The 25,782-nt window shown below is 58.6% G+C and overlaps 1 protein-coding gene across 13 annotated transcripts; it reads left to right on the top strand.

The window, feature by feature from the left end:
- Nucleotides 1-927: 927 nt before the first annotated feature.
- On the top strand, nt 928-25,001 carry MCOLN1 (mucolipin TRP cation channel 1). Of its 13 annotated transcripts, none has more exons than XM_072920015.1 (15): nt 929-1,060; nt 2,565-2,794; nt 4,852-5,019; nt 6,439-6,601; nt 7,632-7,713; nt 9,107-9,203; nt 10,951-11,050; nt 12,596-12,702; nt 14,550-14,699; nt 14,838-14,939; nt 15,421-15,543; nt 19,255-19,461; nt 21,207-21,230; nt 22,586-22,692; nt 24,396-25,001. In XM_072920015.1, exons 1-15 carry the CDS (start codon nt 1,045-1,047, stop codon nt 24,430-24,432), a joined length of 1,713 nt encoding a protein of 570 aa, XP_072776116.1. In that variant the 5' UTR covers nt 929-1,044; the 3' UTR covers nt 24,433-25,001. The 13 variants fall into 13 exon arrangements, with proteins under 13 accessions (XP_072776118.1, XP_072776119.1, XP_072776116.1 ...); XM_072920013.1 differs by having other exon boundaries at nt 21,207-21,219; nt 22,575-22,692; XM_072920007.1 differs by lacking the exon at nt 21,207-21,230 and adding an exon at nt 21,489-21,512.
- The last annotated feature ends 781 nt before the right edge of the window (nt 25,002-25,782 follow it).

Consider the following 25,782-nt stretch of genomic DNA (forward strand, 5'->3'; position numbering starts at 1 on the left):
GAGGGAACTGGGAGCACTGGGAGGGAACTGGGAGCACTGGGAGGGAACTGGGAGGGACTGGGAGGGAACTGGGAGTGCTCTCGCTACCAACTGCGCTCTTACTGGGAGCACTGGGAGGGAACTGGGAGGGCTGGGAGGGAACTGGGAGCGCTGGGAGGGAACTGGGAGCGAACTGGGAGCACTGGGAGGGAACTGGGAGCGAACTGGGAGCACTGGGAGGGAACTGGGAGCGCTGGGAGGGAACTGGGAGTGCTCTCGCTACCGACTGCCCCTTACTGGGAGCACTGGGAGGGAACTGGGAGCGCTTTCCCTCCCAGCTTGGCCCTTACTGGGAGCACTGGGAGGGAACTGGGAGCGCTTTCCCTCCCGGCACGGCCCTTACTGGGAGCACTGGGAGGGAACTGGGAGCGCTTTCCCTCCCAGCACGGCCCTTACTGGGAGCACTGGGACGGAACTGGGAGCACTGGGAGGGAACTGGGAGCACTGGGAGGGAACTGGGAGCACTGGGACGGAACTGGGAGCACTGGGACGGAACTGGGAGCGCTTTCCCTCCCAGCACGGCCCTTACTGGGAGCGCTGGGACGGAACTGGGAGCACTGGGAGGGAACTGGGAGCACTGGGAGGGAACTGGGAGAGCTCTCGCTGCCAGCCCCGCTCTTACTGGGAGCACTGGGAGGGAACTGGGAGCACTGGGAGGGAACTGGGAGCGCTGGGAGGGAACTGGGAGCGCTTTCCGTCCCAGCACGGCCCTTACTGGGAGCACTGGGACGGAACTGGGAGTACTGGGACAGAACTGGGAGCACTGGGACGGAACTGGGAGCACTGGGACGGAACTGGGAGCGAACTGGGAGCACTGGGACGGAACTGGGAGCGAACTGGGAGCACTGGGACGGAACTGGGAGCGAACCGCGCCCGGCGGCTGCGGGCGGGGCGGGGCCGGGGGCGTGGTTATGCAAATCAGAGAGCGATCGCGCGCTGTGATTGGTGGGCGGGCGCGGCGCGGGGTTCGCCCGGTCACATGAGGGACAGGGCGGGGTCGGAGCGATGGCGGCGGCGTCCGGTGAGGGGACGGGAACGGGACCGGGAATGGGGACAGGGACCGGGAATGGGACCGGGAATGGGGACGGGAATGGGGACGGGAATGGGACCGGGAATGGGGACGGGAATGGGGACGGGAATGGGACCGGGAATGGGGACGGGAATGGGGACGGGGACCGGGAATGGGGACGGGAATGGGACCGGGAATGGGAATGGGACCGGGAATGGGGACCGGGACCGGGAATGGGGACGGGGAACGGGAATGGGACCGGGAATGGGGACGGGAATGAGGACCGGGAATGGGGACGGGAATGGGGACGGGAAACGGGAATGGGACCGGGAATGGGGACGGGAATGGGGAATGGGGACGGGAATGGGGACGGGAAACGGGACCGGGAATGGGACCGGGAATGGGGACAGGGAATGGGACCGGGAATGGGGATGGGGAACGGGAATGGGACCGGGAATGGGGACGGGAATGGGGACAGGGACCGGGAATGGGGACAGGGAACGGGGACAGGGACCGGGAATGGGGACAGGGAACGGGAATGGGACCGGGAATGGGACCGGGAATGGGGACGGGGAACGGGAATGGGGACGGGAATGGGACCGGGAATGGGACCGGGAATGGGGACAGGGAACGGGAATGGGGACGGGGAACGGGAATGGGGACGGGGACGGGGACAGGGACCGGGAATGGGACCGGGAATGGGGACGGGAATGGGGACCGGGACCGGGAATGGGGACGGGGAAGGGGAATGGGGATGGGGAACGGGAATGGGGAATGAGGACAGGGACCGGGAATGAGAACGGGACAAGCGGGACACGAGGTCGGGATTACCGGGAACCGGCCGGGGCAGGGGGTGGTTAACGGGTCCGGGAGACACCGGAACGGCGGGAGGGGGACATGGGCACAGCGGTGACACCGGGGCAGGGGGTGACACCGGGGCAGGGGGTGACACCGGGCAGGGGGTGACACCGGGCCGAGGTGACACCGGGGCAGGGCGGTGACACCGGGCAGGGGGTGACACCGAGCAGGGGGTGACACCGGGCAGGGGGTGACACCGGGCAGGGGGTGACACCGGGGCAGGGCGGTGACACCGGGCAGGGGGTGACACCGGGCCGAGGTGACACCGGGCAGGGCAGTGACACCGGGCAGGGGGTGACACCGGGCTGAGGTGACACCGGGGCAGGGCGTGACACCGGGCCGAGGTGACACCGGGCCGAGGTGACACCGGGGCAGGGCAGTGACACCGGGGCAGGGGGTGACACCGGGCCGAGGTGACACCGGGGCAGGGGGTGACACCGGGCTGAGGTGACACCGGGCAGGGGGTGACACCGGGCTGAGGTGACACCGGGCAGGGGGTGACACCGGGGCAGGCAGTGACACCGGGGCAGGGCGGTGACACCGGGGCAGGGGGTGACACCGGGCCGAGGTGACACCGGGCAGGGGGTGACACCGGGGCAGGGAGTGACACCGGGCAGGAGGTGACACCGAGCTGAGGTGACACCGCCGCTGTCCCCAGAGACCGAGCGGCTGCTGAGCCGCGGCCCCGGGTACGGCACGGCCGAGGCGGCCCCGGCGCCGGTACCGGTACCGGTACCGGAGGAGGAGGAGGAGGAGGAGGAGGAGGAGGAGCTGCGGCGCCGCCTGAAGTATTTCTTCATGAGCCCCTGCGACAAGTACCGCGCCCGCGGCCGGCGGCCCGTGAAACTCGCACTGCAGCTGGCCAAGATCGTCCTCGTCACCGTGCAGGTGGCACCGGGACAGCGGGGGGCACCGGGACAGCGGGTGGCACCGGGACAGCGGGGGGCACCGGGGACGGGGGGGGGGCAGAGGGGACTGGGGGGTGGCAGAGGGGGTGGCAGGAGGGGACAGGGGGGATGGCAGAGGGGACAGCGGGAGTGGCAGAGGGGTGGCAGAGGGGACAGTGGGGATGGCAGAGGGGTGGCAGGGAGGGACAGCGAGTGGGGACAGCGGGGGTGGCAGAGGGGATGGCAGAGGGGGACAGGGATGGCAGGAGGGGACAGCGGGGGTGGCACAGGGGTGGCAGAGGGGACGGGGGGGTGGCAGAGGGGACAGCGAGTGGGGACAGTGAGTGGGGACAGCGGGGGTGGCAGAGGGGACAGTGGGGATGGCAGGAGGGGACAGCGAGTGGGGACAGCAGGGGTGGCAGAGGGGACAACAGGGGTGGCAGAGGGAACAGCGGGGTGGCGGGAGGGGACAGTGGGGATGGCAGAGGGGTGGCAGAGGGGACAGTGGGGATGGCAGAGGGGGTGGCAGAGGGGACAGTGGGGGTGGCAGAGGGGGTGGCAGAGGGGACAGTGGGGGTGGCAGAGGGGACAGTGAGTGGGGACAGCGAGTGGGGACAGGGGGGGTGGCAGGAGGGGACGGGGGGGTGGCAGAGGGGACAGGGGGATGGCAGAGGGGACAGCGAGTGGGGACAGCAGGGATGGCAGGGGGGACTGGGGGGGTGGCAGAGGGGGTGGCAGGAGGGGACAGCGAGTGGGGACAGCGGGGGTGGCATAGGGGGTGGCAGAGGGGACGGGGATGGCAGGAGGGGACGGGGGGGTGGCAGAGGGAGTGGCAGGAGGGGGACAGCGAGTGGGGACAACGAGTGGGGACAGCGGGGATGGCAGAGGGGACAGCGGGAGTGGCAGAGGGGACAGCGAGTGGGGACAGCCGGGATGTCAGGGGACAGCAAGAGGGGACAGCGGGGATGGCAGAGGGGGTGGCAGAGGGGACAGGGGGATGGCAGGAGGGGACAGCGAGTGGGGACAGTGGGGATGGCAGAGGGGACAGGGATGGCGGGAGGGGACAGCGAGTGGGGACAGCGAGTGGGGACAGCGGGGGTGGCAGAGGGGTGGCAGAGGGGACAGGGGGGATGGCAGAGGGGGTGGCAGAGGGGACAGGGATGGCAGGAGGGGACAGCGAGTGAGGACAGCGGGGATGGCAGAGGGGTGGCAGAGGGGACAGGGGGGGTGGCAGAGGGGTGGCAGGAGGGGGACAGCGAGTGGGGACAGTGGGGATGGCAGAGGGGGTGGCAGGAGGGGACAGTGAGTGGGGACAGCGGGGGTGGCAGGAGGGGACAGTGGGGGTGGCAGAGGGGATGGCAGGAGGGGACAGGGATGGCAGGAGGGGACAGCGAGTGGGGACAGTGGGGGTGGCAGGAGGGGACGGGGGGTTGGCAGAGGGGTGGCAGAGGGGACAGTGAGTGGGGATGGCGGGAGGGGACAGTGGGGGTGGCAGAGGGGTGGCAGAGGGGACAGTGGGGGTGGCAGAGGGGACAGCGAGTGGGGACAGCGAGTGGGGACAAAGGGGAGGGGGCACGGGGACTTGGGGACAGCAGGGAGAGGACACAGGGACATGGGGACACTGGGGAGGGGGCACGGGGACTTGGGGACAGTGGGGAGGGGGCACAGGGACATGGGGACACTGGGGAGGGGGCACGGGGACTTGGGGACAGCAGGGACGGTGGGGATGGCAGCGAGGGGCTGGGACAGCAGTGAGGGGACATGGGGACTTGGGGACAGTGGGGAGGGGCACAGGGACATGGGGACACTTTGAAAGGGACACCGGAGTGTCCTGGGACAAAGCGTGGCAGCGTCACCGTGGTGGGACAGGGGCTGATGGCAGCGGTGGCCTTTGTCCCCAAGCATGGGGTGAAACACGGTGGTGTCACCAGGGTGGGACAGACCCTGACCATGGTGGCCTTTGTCCCCAAGCATGGGGTGACACTGTTTTGGGGTGAAACGCAGCGGTGTCACCACGATGGGACAGGTGGTGACAGAGGTGGTGGCCTTTGTCCCCAGCTGATCCTGTTTGGGCTCAGCAACCAGCTGGTGGTGGCTTTCAAGGAGGACAACACGGTGGCCTTCAAGCACCTGTTCCTCAAGGGCTACCAGGACGGCACCGATGACACCCAGGCCATCTACACCCGCGGGGACCTCCTGGAGCACCTGGCCTTCGTCCTCGAGAAGGTGGCACGGGGACACCGGGAGGGGTTGGGGACATCAGGAGGGGTTGGGGACATTGGGACCTCCTGGAGCACCTGGCCTTCGTCCTCAAGAAGGTGGCACGGGGACATCAGGAGGGGTTGGGGACATCAGGAGGGGTTGGGGACATTGGGGAGGGGTTGGGGACACCAGGAGGGTTGGGGACACCGAGGTGGTTTGGGGACACGGAGGTCCTCAGGGCTGTGAGGTGACTGGGGACACTGAGGTGGTTTGGGGACACGGAGGTGCCCCAGTGCCACCTCCAGCCTTGGTGGATCTGTCCCCGCAGTACCTGGCTGTCCCCAACAGGACCCTGGGCCACCACATTTTGGGGTCACAGAGAAGTTTGGGGCCATGGGGATGTTTTGGGGTCACAGAGAAGTTTGGGGTCACAGAGATGTTTTGGGGCCATGGAGATGTTTTGGGGCCATGGGGATGTTTTGGGGCCATGGGGATGTTTTGGGGCCATGGGGATGTTTTGGGGTCACAGAGATGTTTGGGGCCATGGAGATGTTTGGGGCCATGGGGATGTTTGGGGTCACAGAGATGTTTTGGGGCCATGGAGATGTTTAGGGGTCACAGAGAAGTTTGTGGCCATGGAGATGTTTTGGGGCCATGGGGATGTTTTAAGGCCATGGAGATGTTTTGGGATCATGGAGATGTTTTGGGGCCATGGAGATGTTTGGGGTCACAGAGATGTTTTGGGGCCATGGGGATGTTTTGGGGCCATGGGGATGTTTGGGGCCATGGGGATGTTTTGGGGCCATGGGGATGTTTGGGGCCATGGAGATGTTTGGGGCCATGGGGATGTTTTGGGGCCATGGAGATGTTTTGGGGCCATGGGGATGTTTGGGGTCACAGAGATGTTTTGGGGCCATGAAGATGTTTTATGGTCATGGGGATGTTTTGGGGCCATGGGGATGTTTTGGGGCCATGGGGATGTTTGGGGGCCATGGAGATGTTTTGGGGCCATGGAGATGTTTGGGGTCATGGAGATGTTTTGGGGCCATGGGGATGTTTGGGGCCATGGAGATGTTTTGGGGCCATGGGGATGTTTTAGAGCCATGGGGATGTTTTGGGGCCATGGAGATGTTTTGGGGCCATGGAGATGTTTTGGGGCCATGGAGATGTTTTGGGGTCACAGAGATATTTGGGGGCCATGGGGATGTTTTAAGGCCATGGGGATGTTTGGGGCCATGGAGATGTTTTGGGGCCATGGGGATGTTTTAGAGCCATGGGGATGTTTTGGGGCCATGGGGATGTTTTGGGGCCATGGGGATGTTTGGGGCCATGGGGATGTTTTGGGGCCATGGGGATGTTTTGGGGCCATGGAGATGTTTTGGGGCCATGGGGATGTTTGGGGCCATCGCGGTGCCACCCCACCCCGTGTCCCTGTCCCCGCAGTACCTGGCTGTCCCCAACGAGACCCTGGGCCGCTACGCCTACGGTGGCACCGGGGGTGGCGCCGGGGGTGGCACCGGGCTCCGGCTGTGCCAGCGCTTCTTCCGCAGGGGGGACATCGACCCCGGCAACGACACCTTCGACATCGACCCCAGCGTGGTCACCGGTGGGGCTCCGTTTGGGGTTTGGGGTTGGGATTTGGGGTTTGGGGTTTGGGAATTGGGTTTTTGGAGTTGGGGTTGGGGTTGGGAGTTGGGTTTGGGTGTTGGGAGTTGGGTTTGGGTGTTGGGTTTGGGTGTTGGGAGTTGGGATTTGGGGTTTGGGAGTTGGGGTTTGGGATTTGGGGTTTGGGGTTGGGATTTGGGGTTTGGGGTTTGGGGTTGGGAGTTGGGTTTGGGTGTTGGGAGTTCGGATTTGGGGTTTGGGATTTTGGATTGGATTTGGGTTTGGGAGTTGGGTTTGGGTGTTAGGAGTTGGGAGTTGGGTTTGGGGTTTGGGAGTTGGGTTTGGGATTTGGGGTTTGGGATTTTGGATTGGATTTGGGTTTGGGATTTGGGTTTGGGTGTTGGGGTTGGGATTTGGGGTTTGGGATTTTGGATTGGATTTGGGTTTGGGAGTTGGGTTTGGGTGTTGGGAGTTCGGATTTGGGGTTTGGGGTTGGATTTGTGTTTGGGAGTTGGGGTTGGGATTTGGGAGTTGGGATTTGGGATTTGGGATTTGGGGTTTGGGAGCTGGGGATTGGGATTTGGGGTTTGGGGTTTTGGATTGGATTTGGGTTTGGGAGTTGGGAGTTTGGATTTGGGGTTTGGGATTTGGGGATTGGGATTTGGGGTTGGTGTTTGGGAGTTGGGGTTGGATTTGGGGTTTGGGATTTGGGATTTGGGGTTTTGGATTGGATTTGGATTTGGGAGTTGGCGTTTGGGAGTTGGGGTTGGATTTGGGGTTTGGGGTTTGGTGTTTGGGGTTGGATTTGAGGTTTGGGAGTTGGGATTCCAGTTTTGGGGTTGGGATTTTGGGTTTGGGATTTGGGATGGTCCTGGACCATTCCAAATAGTCTGGGCACATTTGGGATTTTGGGTTTGGGATTTAGGGTTTGGGATTTGGGATTGTCCTGGAGCATTTCAAATGGTCCAGACGCGTTTGGGATTTGGGATTTGGGATTTGGGAAGCCCCTGACCCCAATCCCGACCCCACAGAGTGTCTGGGGGTGCACCCCGGGGACCCCCATCCGCCGGCGCTGGACGGCACCGACGGCAACTTCACCCTCCAGTTCCACAGGTAAACCCCAAAACCCCCAAAATTCCCCTAAATCCCACCTGGGGGTGATCGTAAAAACCCCAAAACCCCCAAAATTCCCCTAAATCCCACCCGGGGGCGATTGTAAACCCCAAAAACCCCAAAATTCCCCTAAATCCCACCCGGGGGCGATTGTAAACCCCAAAAACCCCAAAATTCCCCTAAATCCCACCCGGGGGCGATTGTAAACCCCAAAAACCCCAAAATTCCCCTAAATCCCATCCGGGGGTGACTGTAAACCCCAAAAACCCCAAAATTCCCCTAAATCCCACCCGGGGGCGATTGTAAACCCCAAAAACCCCAAAATTCCCCTAAATCCCACCTGGGGGCGATTGTAAACCCCAAAAACCCCAAAATTCCCCTAAATCCCACCTGGGGGTGATTGTAAACCCCAAAAACCCCAAAATTCTCCTAAATCCCACCCGGGAGCGACTGTAAACCCCAAAAACCCCAAAATTCCCCTAAATCCCACCCTGGGGGTGACTGTAAATCCCCAAAAACCCCAAAATTCCCCTAAATCCCACCTGGGGGTGATCGTAAACCCCAAAAACCCCAAAATTCCCCTAAATCCCATCCGGGGGTGACTGTAAACCCCAAAAACCCCAAAATTCCCCTAAATCCCACCCGGGGGTGATTGTAAACCCCAAAAACCCCAAAATTCCCCTAAATCCCACCCGGGGGCGATTGTAAACCCCAAAAACCCCCAAATTCCCCTAAATCCCACCCGGGGGTGACTGTAAACCCCAAAAACCCCAAAATTCCAAAAATCCGGGTGGGATTTGTGTTCCCTTTCCCTAAATCCCTGTCTGGGATTTTGGGGTGGAATTTTCCCTGTCCCAGGATTTTTTTGGGATTTTGGGGTGGAATTTTCCCATTCCCGTGGGTTTTTTTTTTGGGATTTTGTGGTGGAATTTTCCCATTCCCGTGGTTTTTGTGGGATTTTGGGGTGGACTTTTCCCTTTCCCGTGTTTTTTTGGTTATTTTGGGAACTCTGGGTTTTGTTTTTTTTTGGATTCCAGATGGAATTTTCCATCCCTATTGGGCTTTTTTGGGGGTTTTAGGGCAGAACTTTTTTCCCGTTATTGTTTTGGGATTTTGGGTGGGATTCTCATTTTTGGGGGATTTTCGGGTGGAATTTTTCCTTTTCCGGGTGTTTTTTTTGGTACTTTGGGAACTCACCGGGGATTTTGGGATGGAATTCCCTTTCCTGTCGTTTTCTTGGGCATTTTGGGGCGGAATTTTCCCTTTTTCGTTGATTTTTTTGGGGGATTTTGAGGTGGAATTTTTGCCTTTTTTGGGGATTTTGGGGTCTCCCGGGTTTTTTGGGGTTTTTTTGGGATTTTGGGGCCTCCCGGGGTGTTTTTTGTCCCCTCAGGCTGATCAATGTCACCGTGGAGTTCCAGCTCAAAGCCATCAACATCCAAACGCTGCTGAACCACGAGATCCCCGACTGCTACACCTTCAGTGTCACCGTGCGTGTCCCCAAGTGTCCCCAAATACCCCAAAGTGTCCCAAATTGTCCCCTGAGTGTCCCCAAATACCCCAAAGTGTCCCCTGGGTGTCCCCAAGTGTCCCCTGGGTGTCCCCAAGTGTCCCCTGGCTGTCCCCAAGTGTCCCCCAATGACCCCTGAGCATCCCCAGGTACCCCAAAGTGTCCCCTGGGTGTCCCCTGGGTGTCCCCAAGTGTCCCCTGAGTGTCCCCAGGTGTCCCCTGAGTGTCCTCAAGTGTCCTCTGGCTGTCCCCAAGTGTCCTCCAATGACCCCTGAGTGTCCCCAAATACCCCAAAGTGTCCCCTGAGTGTCCCCTGGGTGTCCCCAAGTGTCCCCAAATACCCCAAAGTGTCCCCTGTGAGTCCCAATTGTCCCCTGAGTGTCCCCAAGTGTCCCCCAATGACCCCTGAGCATCCCCAGGTACCCCAAAGTGTCCCCTGGGTGTCCCAGTTGTCCCCCAAGTGTCCCTTGAATGTCCCCAGGTGTCCCCCAAGTGTCCCCAGAGTGTCCCCAAAGTGTCCCAAATTGTCCCCTGAGTGTCCCCAAATACCCCAAAGTGTCCCCTGGGTGTCCCCAAGTGTCCCCTGAGTGTCCCCAAGTGTCCCCTGGCTGTCCCCAAGTGTCCTCCAATGACCCCTGAGTGTCCCCAAATACCCCAAAGTGTCCCAAATTGTCCCCTGAGTGTCCCCAGGTGTCCCCTGGGTCTCCCCTGAGTGTCCCCAAGTGTCCCCAGGCGTCCCCAAATACCCCAAAGTGTCCCAAAGTGTCCCCTGAGTGCCCCCAAATACCCCAAAGTGTCCCAAAGTGTCCCCTGAGTGTCCCCAGGTGTCCCCTGAGTGTCCCCTGAGTGTCCCCAAGTGTCCCCCAATGACCCCTGAGCATCCCCAGGTACCCCAAAGTGTCCCCTGGGTGCCCCCTGGGTGTCCCCAAGTGTCCCCTGAGTGTCCCCAAGTGTCCCCTGGCTGTCCCCAAGTGTCCCCCAATGACCCCTGAGCATCCCCAGGTACCCCAAAGTGTCCCCTGGGTGCCCCCTGAGTGTCCCCAAATACCCCAAAGTGTCCCCTGGGTGTCCCCAAGTGTCCCCTGAGTGTCCCAATTGTCCCCCAAGTGTCCCTTGAATGTCCCCAGGTGTCCCCCGGTGTCCCAGTTGTCCCCCAACTGTCCCTTGAGTGTCCCCAGGTGTCCCCTGAGTGTCCCCTGGCTGTCCCCAAGTGTCCCCAAATACCCCAAAGTGTCCCCTGGGTGTCCCCAAGTGTCCCCTGAGTGTCCCAATTGTCCCCCAAGTGTCCCTTGAGTGTCCCCAGGTGTCCCCTGAGTGTCCCCTGAGTGTCCCCAAATACCCCAAAGTGTCCCCAAGTGTCCCCAGAGTGTCCCTAAATGTCCCCAAGTGTCCCTGAGGGTCCCTCAAAAGTGTCCCCTGGGTGTCCCCAAGTGTCCCCCAATGACCCCTGAGTGCCCCCAAATATCCTAAAGTCTCCCAAGTGTCCCCTGGGTGTCCCCAAGTGTCCCCTGGGTGTCCCCAAGTGTCCCCTGGGTGTCCCCAAATGTCCCCCAAGTGTCCCCCAATGACCCCTGAGTGTCCCCTGAGTGTCCCTCCTGGTGTCCCCCTGTCCCTCATCTGTCCCCCTGTCCCTGTGTCGGCCTTGAGGGCAGCCAGCGACTGTTGTGACAGTGACAGTGACACAGTGACGGTGACGGTGACAGTGACAGTGCCACCGCTGTCCCCAGGTCACGTTTGACAACAGTGCCCACAGCGGGCGGGTGCGGATCCGCCTGGACACCCACGCGGCCATCCGGGAGTGCCACCACCCCTCGCTGCCCGCCAGAGGTGACAGCGGGTGACAACGGGTGACAACGGGTGACAGCGGGCTGGGGGAGTGTCCCTGGGGGTGCCACCACCCCTCGCTGCCCGCCAGAGGTGACAGTGGGTGACAATGGGTGACAGTGGGTGACAACAGGCTATGAGAGTGTCCCTGGGAGTGCCACACCTGGCAGAGGTGACAGCGGGTGACAATGGGTGACAACGGGTGACAATGGGTGACAACAGGCTATGAGAGTGTCCCTGGGAGTGCCACGCCTGGCAGAAGTGACAGTGGGTGACAACGGGTGACAGTGGGTGACATTGGGCTGTGAGGGTGTCCCTGGGAGTGCCACCACCCTGCCATGCCCTTCAGAGGTGACAACAGGTGACAATGGGTGACAACAGGCTATGAGAGTGTCCCTGGGAGTGCCACGCCTGGCAGAAGTGACAGTGGGTGACAGCGGGTGACAATGGGTGACGTTGGGCTGTGGGGGCGTCCCTGGGGGTGCCACCACCCTGCCACACCTGGCAGAGGTGACAACAGGTGACAACGGGTGACAACAGGCTATGAGAGTGTCCCTGGGGGTGCCACGCCTGGCAAAGGTGACAATGGGTGACATTGGGCTGTGGGGGTGTCCCTGGGAGTGCCACCACCCTGCCACGCCTGGCAGAGGTGACAACGGGTGACAATGGGTGACAACGGGTGACAATGGGTGACAACAGGCTATGAGAGTGTCCCTGGGAGTGCCACCACCCTGCCACACCTGGCAGAGGTGACAGTGGGTGACAGCGGGTGACATTGGGCTGGGGGAGTGTCCCTGGGAGTGCCACCACCCCTCGCTGCCCGCCAGAGGTGACAGCGGGTGACAGCGGGTGACAACGGGTGACATTGGGCTGGGGGGGTGTCCCTGGGGGTGCCACCACCCTGCCATGCCTGGCAGAGGTGACAGTGGGTGACAGTGGGTGACATTGGGCTATGAGAGTGTCCCTGGGAGTGCCACCACCGTGCCACGCCTGGCAGAGGTGACAGTGGGTGACAGTGGGTGACAATGGGTGACAATGGGTGACAACAGGCTATGAGAGTGTCCCTGGGAGTGCCACCACCCTGCCATGCCCTTCAGAGGTGACAACGGGTGACAATGGGTGACAACAGGCTATGAGAGTGTCCCTGGGAGTGCCACCACCCTGTCACGCCTGGCAGAAGTGACAATGGGTGACAATGTGTGACAACGGGTGACAATGGGTGACAACAGGCTATGAGAGTGTCCCTGGGAGTGCCACGCCTGGCAGAGGTGACAGTGGGTGACAACGGGTGACATTGGGCTGGGGGAGTGTCCCTGGGAGTGCCACCACCGTGCCACGCCTGGCAGAGGTGACAACAGGTGACAATGGGTGACAACGGGTGACATTGGGCTGTGAGAGTGTCCCTGGGAGTGCCACGCCTGGCAGAGGTGACAACGGGTGACAACGGGTGACGTTGGGCTGCGGGGGTGTCCCTGGGAGGTGACAGGAGGCCGCGGGTGCCACCCGGGGGTGTCCCCTGTCCCCGAGGTGACCGGGCTGTCCCCGCAGGTGACACCTCGCTGCGCCTGTCCTTCGACGTGCTGGTGACAGCCGTGTGCGCCCTGTCCCTGGCGCTGTGCGCCCGCTCCATCGCCCGCGGGCTGCTCCTGATGGGGGTGCGGCACGGGGGGCTGGGGGGTGGGGGGTGGGGATGGGGTTTGGGGGGTTTGGGGGGATTTGGGGGGTTTGGGGGATGGGGTTGATGGAATTTTGGGGGGTTTTGGGGGGGTCTGGGGGGTTTGGAGGATGGGGTTGATGGGATTTTGGGAGGTTTTGGGGGATTTGGGGGTTTGGGGGATGAGATTGATGGGGTTTGGGGGGTTTGGGGCATTTTGGGGGGTTTGGGGGATGGGGTTGATGGGGTTTGGGGGGTTTGGGGCATTTTGGGGGGTTTGGGGGATGGGGTTGATGGAACTTTGGGGGGTTTGGGGGGATTTGGGGGTTTGGGGGATGGGGTTGATGGGGTTTGGGGTGTCTGGGGGCTTGGGGGGGTGGGGATGGGGGGTTTGGGGAGATTTTGGGGGAATTTTGGGGGGTTTTGGGGGATCTGGGGGGTTTGGGGGTTTCGGGGGATGGGGTTGATGGGGTTTGGGGGGTTTGGGGCATTTTGGGGGGTTTGGGGGGTTTGGGGGATTGGATTGATGGGGTTTGGGGCATTTTGGGGGTTTTGGGGGGTTTGGGGGATGGGGTTGATGGAATTTTGGGGGATTTTGGCGGGATTTGGGGGGATTTGGGGGGGTTGGGGATGGGGTTTGGGGGGATTTTGGGGGGTTTGGGGGATGAGATTGATGGGGTTCAGTGACAATGACAGTAACAATGACACTGACAGTGACAATGACAGTGACGGTGACAATGTCCCCAGGAGTTCAGCCGGTTCCTGTGAGGTGACACTGACAGTGACAATGACAGTGACGGTGACAGTGACAGTGACAATGACAATGACAATGACAGTGACAATGCCCCGCAGGAGTTCAGCCGGTTCCTGTGAGGTGACGGTGACAATGACAGTGACACTGACAATGACAGTGACAATGACAGTGACAATGACAATGACAGTGACGGTGACAATGACAGTGACAATGACAATGACAGTGATGGTGATGGTGACAATGACACTGACACTGACAATGACAATGACGGTGACAATGACAGTGACAGTGACAGTGACAATGATAATGACAGTGACAGTGACAGTGACGGTGACAATCCCCGCAGGAGTTCAGCCGGTTCCTGTGAGGTGACAATGACAGTGACACTGACAATGATATGACGGTGACAATGACAGTGACAATGACGGTGACAATCCCCTGCAGGAGTTCAGCCGGTTCCTGTGAGGTGACGGTGACAATGACAGTGACAATGACGGTGACAACGCCCCGCAGGAGTTCAGCCAGTTCCTGTGAGGTGACGGTGACACTGACAGTGACAATGACAATGACAATGACAGTGACAGTGACAGTGACAATGACAGTGACGGTGACAATGTCCCCAGGAGTTCAGCCGGTTCCTGTGAGGTGACGGTGACAATGACAGTAACACTGACAATGACAGTGATGGTGACAATGACAGTGACAATGATGGTGACAATCCCCGCAGGAGTTCAGCCGGTTCCTGTGAGGTGACAGTGACAATGACAGTGACAGTGACAATGATGTGACAGTGACAATGACAGTGACACTGACAATGACGTGACGGTGACAATGACAGTGACAGTGACGGTGACAATGACGTGACGGTGACAATGACAGTGACAATGACGGTGACAATGACAATCCCCGCAGGAGTTCAGCCGGTTCCTGTGAGGTGACAATGACGTGACGGTGACAATGACAGTGACAATGACGGTGACAATCCCCCGCAGGAGTTCAGCCGGTTCCTGTGAGGTGACGGTGACAATGACAGTGATCTGACAATGACGTGACGGTGACACTGACAGTGACAGTGACAATGCCAATGTCCCCAGGAGTTCAGCCGGTTCCTGCGCCGCCGCCGCGGGCTGTCCGTGTCGCTGTCGGACCGGTTGGAGTTCCTCAACGGTTGGTACGTGCTGCTGGTCACCAGCGACCTCCTGACCGTGCTGGGCACCGTGCTCAAGATCGGCATCGAGGCCAAGGTCAGCCGCTGGCGGGGGCTGCCACCCCGGGGACGGTGGCAGGGACACGGGGACACGCCGGTGGCACTGTCCCCGTGTCCCCACCGGTGGCACCGTCCCCGTGTCCCCGCCGGTGGCACCGTCCCCGTGTCCCCGCAGAACTTCTCGGGCTACGACGTGTGCAGCATCCTGCTGGGGACATCGACGCTGCTGGTGTGGGTCGGGGTCATCCGCTACCTGACCTTCTTCCAGAAGTACAACGTGAGTCACCCGTGTCACCCGTGTCACCCGTGTCACCCGTGTCATCTGTGTCATCTGTGTCATCTGTGTCATCTGTGTCACCCGTGTCACCCGTGTCACCATGTCACCCGTGTCACCTGTGTTACCTCTGTCATCTGTGTCACCTGTGTCATCTGTGTCACCCGTGTCACCGTGTCACCTGTGTCACCGTGTCACCGGTGTCACCCGTGTCACCCGTGTCACCTGTGTCATCTGTGTCACCTGTGTCACCCGTGTCACCTGTGTCACCCGTGTTACCGTGTCACCCATGTCACCTGTGTCACCCGAGGACAGGGACAGGGACAGTGACAAGGTCGGGGTCATCCACTACCTGAGGGGACAGGGACATTTTCCCGCCCCAAATCCCCATTTTCCCACCCCAAATCCCCGTTTTCCCGCCCCAAATCCCCGTTTTCCCACCCCAAATCCCCGTTTTTCCCGATTTCCCCGTTTTTCGCCCCAGATCCTGATCGTGACGCTGCGCGTGGCGCTGCCCAACGTGATGCGTTTCTGCTGCTGCGTGGCCGTGATTTACCTGGGCTACTGTTTCTGCGGCTGGATCGTGCTGGGCCCGCACCACCTCAAGGTGGGAATTCCCAAATTTTGGCTTTGGGGTTGGGAGATTCCCAAATTTCACTTTTGGGGGTTGGGATGTTCTCAAATCCCAGTTTGGGGGTTGGGTTCCTTCCGAAATTCTGGATTTTGGGGTTGGGAGAGTCCCATATTTCAGTTTTGAGGGTTGGGATGTTATCAAATCCTGGTTTTGGGGTTGTGGGATTCCCAAATTTTGGGTTTTGGGGTTGTGGGATTCCCGAATTTTGGGTTTTGGGGTTGTGGGATTCCTGAATTTTGGGTTTGGGGTTGGGAGATTCCCATATTTCAGTTTTGGAGAGATTCCCAATTTCAGGTTTGGGTTTTGGGTGTTCTCAAATCCCAGTTTGGGGGTTGGGTTCCTTCCGAAATTCTGGGGTTTGGGGTTGGGAGAGTCCCAAATTTCAGTTTTGAGGGTTGGGATGTTCTCAAATCCCGGTTTTGGAGTTGTGGGATTCCCAAATTTTGGGTTTTGGGGTTGTGGGATTCCCAAATTTTGGGTTTTGGGGTTGGGAGATTCCCGAATTTCAGTTTGGGGTTGGGATGTTCTCAAATCCCAATTTTGGGGGTTGGGTTCCTTCCGAAATTCTGGATTTTGGGGTTGGGAGATTCCCAAATTTCAGTTTTGGGGGTTGGGATGTTCTCAAATCCCGGTTTTGGGGTTGTGGGATTCCCAAATTTTGGGTTTTGGGGTTGTGGGATTCCCGAATTTTGGGTTTGGGGTTGGGAGAGTCCCAAATTTCAGTTTTGGGGGTTGGGAGATTCCCGAATTTCAGGTTTGGGGTCTGGGTGTTCTCAAATCCCAGTTTGGGGTTGGGTTCCTTCCGAAATTCTGGGGTTTGGGGTTGGGAGATTCCCAAATTTCAGTTTTGGGGGTTGGGAGATTCCCGAATTTCAGGTTTGGGGGTTGGGATGTTCTCAAATCCCAGTTTTGGGGGTTGGGTTCCTTCCGAAATTCTGAGTTTTGGGGTTGGGAGAGTCCCAGATTTCAGTTTTTGAGGTTTGGGATGTTCTCAAATCCCGGTTTTGGGGTTGGGGGATTCCCAAATTTTGGGTTTTGGGGTTGGGAGAGTCCCAAATTTCAGTTTTGGGGGTTGGGAGATTCCCGAATTTCAGGTTTGGGGTTTGGGTGTTCTCAAATCCCAGTTTTGGGGTTGGGTTCCTTCCAAAATTCTCGATTTTGGGGTTGGGAGATTCCCAAGTTCCATTTCAGGGGATTTGGATTCTTCCAAATTTCGGGTTTAGGGTTGGGAGATTCCCAAATTTCGCTCTTGGGGGTTGGGATGTTCTCAAATCCCGGTTTTGGGGTTGGGGGATTCCCAAATTTCTGTGCTGGGCCCACACCACATCAAGGTGGGTCTGGGCGTCCCCAAAATCCCAATTTGGTGCCAGGGGATTCCCAAATTTTGGGTTTGGGGTTGGGAGATTCCCAAATTTCAGTTTGGGGAGTTGGGATGTTCTCAAATCCCAGTTTGGGGGTTGGGTTCCTTCCGAAATTCTGGATTTTGGGGTTGGGAGAGTCCCAAATTTCAGTTTTGAGGGTTGGGATGTTATCAAATCCTGGTTTTGGGGTTGTGGGATTCCCAAATTTTGGGTTTTGGGGTTGTGGGATTCCCGAATTTTGGGTTTTGGGGTTGTGGGATTCCTGAATTTTGGGTTTGGGGTTGGGAGATTCCCATATTTCAGTTTTGGAGAGATTCCCAATTTCAGGTTTGGGGTTTGGGTGTTCTCAAATCCCAGTTTGGGGGTTGGGTTCCTTCCGAAATTCTGAGTTTTGGGGTTGGGAGAGTCCCAAATTTCAGTTTTGAGGGTTGGGATGTTCTCAAATCCCGGTTTTGGAGTTGTGGGATTCCCAAATTTTGGGTTTTGGGGTTGTGGGATTCCCAAATTTTGGGTTTTGGGGTTGGGAGATTCCCGAATTTCAGTTTGGGGTTGGGATGTTCTCAAATCCCAATTTTGGGGGTTGGGTTCCTTCCGAAATTCTGGATTTTGGGGTTGGGAGAGTCCCAGATTTCAGTTTTGAGGGTTGGGATGTTCTCAAATCCCAGTTTTGGGGTTTGGGGATTCCCAAATTTTGGGTTTGGGGTTGGGAGATTCCCAAATTTCAGTTTTGGGGGTTGGGATGTTCTCAAATCCCGGTTTTGGGGTTGTGGGATTCCCAAATTTTGGGTTTTGGGGTTGTGGGATTCCCAAATTTTGGCTTTGGGGTTGGGAGAGTCCCAAATTTCAGTTTTGGGGGTTGGGAGATTCCCGAATTTCAGGTTTGGGGTCTGGGTGTTCTCAAATCCCAGTTTGGGGTTGGGTTCCTTCCGAAATTCTGGGGTTTGGGGTTGGGAGAGTCCCAAATTTCAGTTTTGGGGGTTGGGAGATTCCCAAATTTCCGTTTGGGGAGTTGGGATGTTCTCAAATCCCAGTTTTGGGGGTTGGGTTCCTTCCGAAATTCTGAGTTTTGGGGTTGGGAGAGTCCCAGATTTCAGTTTTTGAGGTTTGGGATGTTCTCAAATCCCGGTTTTGGGGTTGGGGGATTCCCAAATTTTGGGTTTTGGGGTTGGGAGAGTCCCATATTTCAGTTTTGGGGGTTGGGAGATTCCCGGATTTCAGTTTTGAGGGTTGGGATGTTCTCAAATCCCGGTTTTGGGGCCGGGGGATTCCCAAATTTTGGCTTTGGGGTTGGGAGATTCCCAAATTTCGCTCTTGGGGGTTGGGATGTTCTCAAATCCCGGATTTGGGGTTGTGGGATTCCCAAATTTTGGGTTTTGGGGTTGGGGGATTCCCAAATTTCAGTTTTGGGGGTTGGGATGTTCTCAAATCCCAGTTTTGGGGTTCGGTGTCTCCCTAAATCCACGCATGAAATGCAGGTGACGCAGGTGTGACAGGTGTGACAGGTGACACAGGTGTGACACAGGTGTGACACAGGGGTTACAGGTGACACAGGTGACACAGGTGTGACAGGTGACACACAGGTGACACACAGGGGTTACAGGTGACACACAGGTGACACAGGTGACACACAGGTGTGACAGGTGTGACACAGGTGTGACACAGGGGTTACAGGTGTGACAGGTGTGACAGGTGTGACACAGGTGACCCCCAGGTGACCCCCAGGTGACCCAGGTGTCCCTCCCCAGTTCCGCTCGCTGTCCATGGTGTCCGAGTGTCTCTTCTCGCTGGTCAATGGCGACGACACGGGTGTGACACAGGGGTTACAGGTGTGACAGGTGTGACACAGGTGACACAGGTGTGACCCAGGTGTCCGTCCCCAGTTCCGCTCGCTGTCCATGGTGTCCGAGTGTCTCTTCTCGCTGGTCAATGGTGATGACACGGGTGTGACACAGGGGTTACAGGTGACACAGGTGACACACAGGTGACCCCCAGGTGACCCAGGTGTCCCTCCCCAGTTCCGCTCGCTGTCCATGGTGTCCGAGTGTCTCTTCTCGCTGGTCAATGGTGACGACACGGGTGTGACACAGGGGTTATAGGTGACACAGGTGACACAGGTGACACAGGTGTGACACAGGTGTGACCCAGGTGACACACAGGGGTTACAGGTGTGACACAGGTGACACACAGGTGACACACAGGTGTGACACAGGGGTTATAGGTGTGACACAGGTGTGACACAGGGGTTATAGGTGACACAGGTGACACACAGGTGACACAGGTGTGACCCAGGTGACCCCCAGGTGACCCAGGTGTCCGTCCCCAGTTCCGCTCGCTGTCCATGGTGTCCGAGTGTCTCTTCTCGCTGGTCAATGGCGACGACATGTTCGCCACCTTCGCGGCGCTGCGGCCCAGCGGGGCGCTGGTGTGGCTCTTCAGCCAGGTGTACCTGTACTCCTTCAGCGCGCTCTTCATCTACATGGTGCTCAGCCTCTTCATCGCCCTCATCACCGGCTCCTACGACACCATCAAGGTCAGCGGCACGGGGGGCCTCACCTGCTGTGACGTCATCAGTGCGTTATCTCACCTGGGTGTGATGTAATCTCTGTGTTATCTCACCTGTGCATGACGTCATCAGTGCGTTATCTGTGTGTGACATCACCTGTGTGTGTTATTGCACCTGGGTGTGACGTCATCAGTGCGTTATTGCACCTGTGCGTGACGTCATCAGTGTGTTATCTCACCTGCTGTGACGTCATCAGTGCGTTATTGCACCTGGGTGTGACGTCATCAGTGTGTTATCTCACCTGGGTGTGACGTCATCAGTGCGTTATCTGTGTGTGACATCACCTGTGTGCGTTATCTCACCTAGGTGTGATGTCATCAGTGCGTTATTGCACCTGGGTGTGACGTCATCAGTGTGTTATCTCACCTGGGTGTGATGTCATCAGTGCGTTATTGCACCTGGGTGTGACGTCATCAGTGCGTTATCTCACCTGGGTGTGATGTCATCAGTGCGTTATCTCACCTGGGTGTGACGTCATCAGTGCGTTATCTGTGTGTGACATCACCTGTGTGCGTTATCTCACCTAGGTGTGATGTCATCAGTGCGTTATTGCACCTGGGTGTGACGTCATCAGTGCGTTATCTCACCTGGGTGTGATGTCATCAGTGCGTTATCTCACCTGGGTGTGACGTCATCAGTGTGTTATCTGTGTGTGACATCACCTGTGTGTGTTATTGCACCTGGGTGTGACGTCATCAGTGCGTTATTGCACCTGTGCGTGACGTCATCAGTGCGTTATCGCACCTGGGTGTGACGTCATCAGTGCGTTATCTCACCTGTGTGCGTTATCACACCTGGGCGTAACGTCATCAGTGCGTTATCTCACCTGGGTGTGATGTCATCAGTGCGTTATCTCACCTGTGTGCGTTATCTCACCTGTGTGACGTCATCAGTGCGTTATCTCACCTGTGTGTGACGTCATCAGTGCGTTATCTCACCTGTGTGCGTTATCTCACCTGTGTGACGTCATCAGTGTGTTATCGCACCTGGTGTGATGTCATCAGTGCGTTATCTGTGTGTGACGTCATCAGTGCGTTATCTCACCTGGTGTGACGTCATCAGTGCGTTATCTCACCTGTGTGCGTTATCTCACCTGGGTGTGACGTTATCAGTGCGTTATCTCACCTGCGTGTGACGTCATCAGTGCGTTATCTGTGTGTGACATCGCCTGTGTGCGTTATCTCACCTGCGTGTGATGTCATCAGTGCGTTATCTCACCTGTGTGTGACGTCATCAGTGCGCTATCGCACCTGGTGTGACATCATCAGTGCGTTATCTGTGTGTGACATCGCCTGTGTGCGTTATCTCACCTGTCCCCTGCGTGTCCCCTCTGTCCCCAGCACCAGTCCAAGGGTGACATCCCGGTGTCCCAGCTCCTGTCCCTGTCTGTCCCCTGTCCCCAGCACCAGTCAGAAGGTGACACCGCTGTGTCCCAGCTCCTGTCCCTGACCTGTCCCTGTCCCTGACCTGTCCCCTCTGTCCCCTGTCCCCAGCACCAGTCGGAGGGTGACGTCCCGGTGTCCCAGCTCCTGTCCCTGACCTGTCCCCTGTGTCCCCAGCACCAGTCAGAAGGTGACACCGCCGTGTCCCAGCTCCTGTCCCTGTCTGTCCCTGACCTGTCCCCTCTGTCCCCAGCACCAGTCCGAGGGTGACATCCCGGTGTCCCTGACCTGTCCCTGACCTGTCCCTGTGTGTCCCCTCTGTGTCCCCAGCACCAGTCCGAGGGTGACATCCCGGTGTCCCTGACCTGTCCCTGACCTGTCCCTGTGTGTCCCCTCTGTGTCCCCAGCACCAATCTGAGGGTGACATCCCGGTGTCCCAGCTCCTGTCCCTGTCTGTCCCCTGTGTGTCCCCAGCACCAGTCGGAAGGTGACATCCCGGTGTCCCTGACCTGTCCCCTGTCCCCTGTGTGTCCCCAGCACCAGTCTGAGGGTGACATCCCGGTGTCCCAGCTCCTGTCCCTGACCTGTCCCATGTCCCCTGTGTGTCCCCAGCACCAGTCCGAAGGTGACATCCCGGTGTCCCTGACCTGTCCCATGTCCCCTGTGTCCCCTGTGTCCCCAGCACCAGTCAGAGGGTGACATCCCGGTGTCCCAGCTCCTGTCCCTGTCCCCTGTGTGTCCCCAGCACCAATCCGAAGGTGACATCCCGGTGTCCCTGACCTGTCCCATGTCCCCTGTGTCCCCTGTGTCCCCAGCACCAGTCAGAGGGTGACATCCCGGTGTCCCAGCTCCTGTCCCTGACCTGTCCCCTGTCCCCTCTGTCCCCAGCACCAGTCAGAAGGTGACATCCCGGTGTCCCTGACCTGTCCCTGACCTGTCCCTGACCTGTCCCTGTCCCCTCTATCCCCAGCACCAATCCGAGGGTGACATCCCGGTGTCCCAGCTCCTGTCCCATGTCCCCTGTCCCCAGCACCAATCCGAAGGTGACATCCCGGTGTCCCTGACCTGTCCCTGTCCCCTCTGTCCCCAGCACCAGTCCGAGGGTGACATCCCGGTGTCCCTGACCTGTCCCTGACCTGTCCCTGACCTGTCCCTGTCCCCTGTGTCCCCAGCACCAATCCGAAGGTGACATCCCGGTGTCCCTGACCTGTCCCTGACCTGTCCCTGACCTGTCCCTGTCCCCTGTGTCCCCAGCACCAATCCGAAGGTGACATCCCGGTGTCCCTGACCTGTCCCTGTGTGTCCCCTCTGTCCCCAGCACCAGTCGGAAGGTGACACCGCCGTGTCCCAGCTCCTGTCCCTGACCTGTCCCTGTCCCCTGTGTGTCCCCAGCACCAGTCGGAAGGTGACACCGCCGTGTCCCAGCTCCTGTCACTGACCTGTCCCTGTGTGTCCCCTGTGTCCCCAGCACCAATCCGAAGGTGACATCGCCGTGTCCCAGCTCCTGTCCCTGACCTGTCCCTGACCTGTCCCTGTCCCCTCTGTCCCCAGCACCAATCCGAGGGTGACACTGCCGTGTCCCAGCTCCTGTCCCTGTCCCCTCTGTCCCCAGCACCAGTCAGAAGGTGACACCGCCGTGTCCCAGCTCCTGTCCCTGACCTGTCCCATGTCCCCTGTGTCCCCAGCACCAGTCGGAAGGTGACACCGCCGTGTCCCAGCTCCAGGCCTTCATCGCGCAGTGCCAGGACAGTCCCGGTTCCGGAAAGTTCCGCCGGGGCAGCGCCGCCTCCTGCCCCGCCCTCTGCTGCTGCCCCCGGTCCGCAGCCCAAACTTCGGGGATTTTTGGGCATTTTGGGCGGTTTTGGGACACTTCAGGGGGTTTGGGGGGCACTTGGAGATATTTTGGGAAAGGTTTTGGGGGATTTTGGGACATTTTTGGGATGTTTTCGCAGATTTTTGGGAAGTTTTGGGACATTTCAGGGGGTTCTGGGACATTTCAGGGGATTTTGGGGAGTTTTGGGGGGAGTTTGGGAAATCTGGGGACATTTCAGGGAGTTTTGGGGGATTTTGGGACATTTTTGGGGGGATTTTGGGATGTTTTCGCGGATTTTTGGGAGGTTTTGGGACATTTCAGGGGGTTCTGGGATATTTCAGGGGATTTTGGGGGGATTTTGGGGAGTTTTGGGGGGAGTTTGGGGGATTTAGGGACATTTCAGGGAGTTTTGGGGAATTTTGGGACATTTTTGGGGGGTTTTGGGGGGGATTTTGGGATGTTTTTGGGGATTTTTGGGACATTTCAGGGGGTTCTGGGACATTTCAGGGGATTTTGGGGAGTTTTGGGGGGAGTTTGGGGGATCTGGGGACATTTCAGGGAGTTTTGGGGAATTTTGGGGCATTTTTGGGGGGTTTTGGGGGGGATTTTGGGATGTTTTTGGGGATTTTTGGGACATTTCAGGGGGTTCTGGGACATTTCAGGGGATTTTTGGGGCCATTTTGGCGGGATTTTGGGGAGTTTTGGGGGGAGTTTGGGGGATTTGGGGACATTTCAGGGAGTTTTGGGGAATTTTGGGGCATTTTTGGGGTGTTTTGGGGGGGCTTTTGGGATGTTTTTGGGGATTTTTGGGACATTTCAGGGGGTTCTGGGACATTTCAGGGGATTTTTGGGGCCATTTTGGGGGGATTTTGGGGAGTTTTGGGGGGAGTTTGGGGGATTTGGGGACATTTCAGGGAGTTTTGGGGCATTCTTGGGGGGGGGTTGGGGGATTTTGGGACATTCTGGGGGGTTTTGAGGGGGTTTGGGGTCACCCCAAAGGAGGGGGGCCCTGGTTGGTTTGGGTTTGGTGTCACCTGGGGGGATTCCAGCTGGGGGAGGGGGATGTGGGAGAATCCCAAATTATCCCAAAATCCACCCCAAATTATCCCAAAATCCACCCCAAATAACCCCAAAATTTGGCTCCAAATGCCCCCAAAATTTGGCCCTCAAATTACCCCAAAATCCACCCCCAAATGACCCCAAAATCCACTCCCAAATGACCCCAAAATCCACCCCTAAATGACCCCAAAATCTATCCCTAAATGACCCCAAAATGATCCCAAAATCCAGCCCCAAATGTCCCCAAAATCCAGCCCCAAATGACCCCAAATCCAGCCCAAAATCCAGTCCCTAAGTGACCCCAAATGACCCCAAAATCCATCCCCAAATGCCCCCAAAATTTGGCCCCAAATGACCCCAAAATCCATCCTCAAATGCCCCCAAAATTTGGCCCCAAATGACCCCAAAATCCAGTCCTAAAATGACCCCAAATGACCCCAAAATCCAGCCCCAAATGTCCCCAAAATCCAGTCCCTAAGTGACCCCAAATTACCCCAAAATCACCCCAAAATGACCCCAAATCCAGCCTCTCCCCGGGTTTTTGGGGTCCCCCCCTCCCCTCCTGGAATCTTTGGGATCTGGGGGGTTTCCCTGAGGTCCTGCCCCTCCAAAATCCCCTAAAAATCCCCAAAATTGTGTCCCCACAGGGCCCCTGTGCAGGACAACGCGTTCCTGGTGAACTGAGGGGACATCGGGGACACCGCGGGGACACCCCAAAACCCCTCTGCTTTTAATTTATATTTTATTTTATTTTATTTTATTTTATTTTATTTTATTTTATTTTATTTTATTTTATTTTATTTTATTTTATTTTATTTTATTTTATTTTATTTTATTTTATTTTATTTTATTTTATGCTTTTACCTGCCCGGGACCCCAAATTTGGGACCCCCAGGATGAATTTTTGGGGGTGGGGGGGGGGACTTTGGGGTCCCCAGATCCGGTTTTGGGGACATTTTGGGACCCCCAAAATCCATTTTTTGGGTTAAATTTGGAATCCTGAGACCCCCAAAATCCATTTTTGGGGACATTTTGGGAACCCAGCTTATTTTTTGGGGACACCACTGTTTTTGGGGTCGCAGTCCATTTTTGGGGACGTTTTGGGACCCCCCCCCCAAATCTGGTTTTGGGGACACTTTGGGACCTCGTCCCCGTCCTTGGGGGTCACCGGACCCAAAATTGTCCCTTTTCACCCCAAAATGGGGCCGTGGCCGCAGCGGGGCGGGGGACAATAAAGGTGACCTGGGACACGAGTGCTCTGTGGTGACAATGGGGACACCCTGGGGACACCCAAGGGTGGCCTTGGGGACACCCCCATCCCTATCATGGTACAGCCCTGGCAGAATGTTCCCCCCTCCCCCCGCAGAGTGGTACAGGCCACCCCATCTCCCCTCAGTGGTACCTCCCGCCTCCCCCCGTCTCTCTCAGTGGTACCTCCCATCTCCTCAGTGGTACCTCCCGTCTCCCCCCGTCTCTCTCAGTGGTATCGCCCATCTCCCCTCAGTGGTACTTCCCGTCTCCCCCCGTCGCTCTCAATGGTATCTCCCATCTCCCCTCAGTGGTACCTCCCGTCTCCCCCCGTCTCTCTCAGTGGTATCTCCCATCTCCCCTCAGTGGTGCCTCCCGCCTCCCCCCGTCTCTCTCAGTGGTATCTCCCATCTCCCCTCAGTGGTACCTCCCGTCTCCCCCCGTCTCTCTCAGTGGTACCTCCCACTCCCCCCTCACTCTCCGTTTCCCCCCTTGAGGCCTCCCCGTTCCCCCCCTCCGCCGCCTCTCCCGGTTCCTCCCCGACCCCTCCGGTTCCCCCCGGTTCCCGCCGATCCCCTCCGGCTTCCCCCGGCTCGGCGCTCCCGCCGCCGCCCGCGCCGTCCCCCCCCGCGGCGGCGGCGGCATGGTGCGCGCCGGCTCCCCCCGCGCGGTGGTCGGCGCCGCCCCGCGCCCGCCGCTGGTTTCCGCGCGAAGCCGCTCCCGGTGCCGCCGCGCCGGGCCCCGACCGCGGCCCCGACCCCGGCCCCGGTCCCGCTCCGGGCCCCG

The sequence above is a fragment of the Taeniopygia guttata genome, chromosome 30 (genome assembly GCF_048771995.1).
Source record: "Taeniopygia guttata chromosome 30, bTaeGut7.mat, whole genome shotgun sequence".
Taxonomy (NCBI): domain Eukaryota; kingdom Metazoa; phylum Chordata; class Aves; order Passeriformes; family Estrildidae; genus Taeniopygia; species Taeniopygia guttata.

What these genes read in the sequence shown, in the direction of transcription:
- MCOLN1 (XM_072920015.1), top strand. An exon ending in TTCACCCTCCAGTTCCACAG is followed by an intron (nt 7,714 to 9,106) that starts GTAAACCCCAAA and finishes TTGTCCCCTCAG; the next exon opens with GCTGATCAATGTCACCGTGG. An exon ending in GCGGGCTGCTCCTGATGGGG is followed by an intron (nt 12,703 to 14,549) that starts GTGCGGCACGGG and finishes CAATGTCCCCAG; the next exon opens with GAGTTCAGCCGGTTCCTGCG.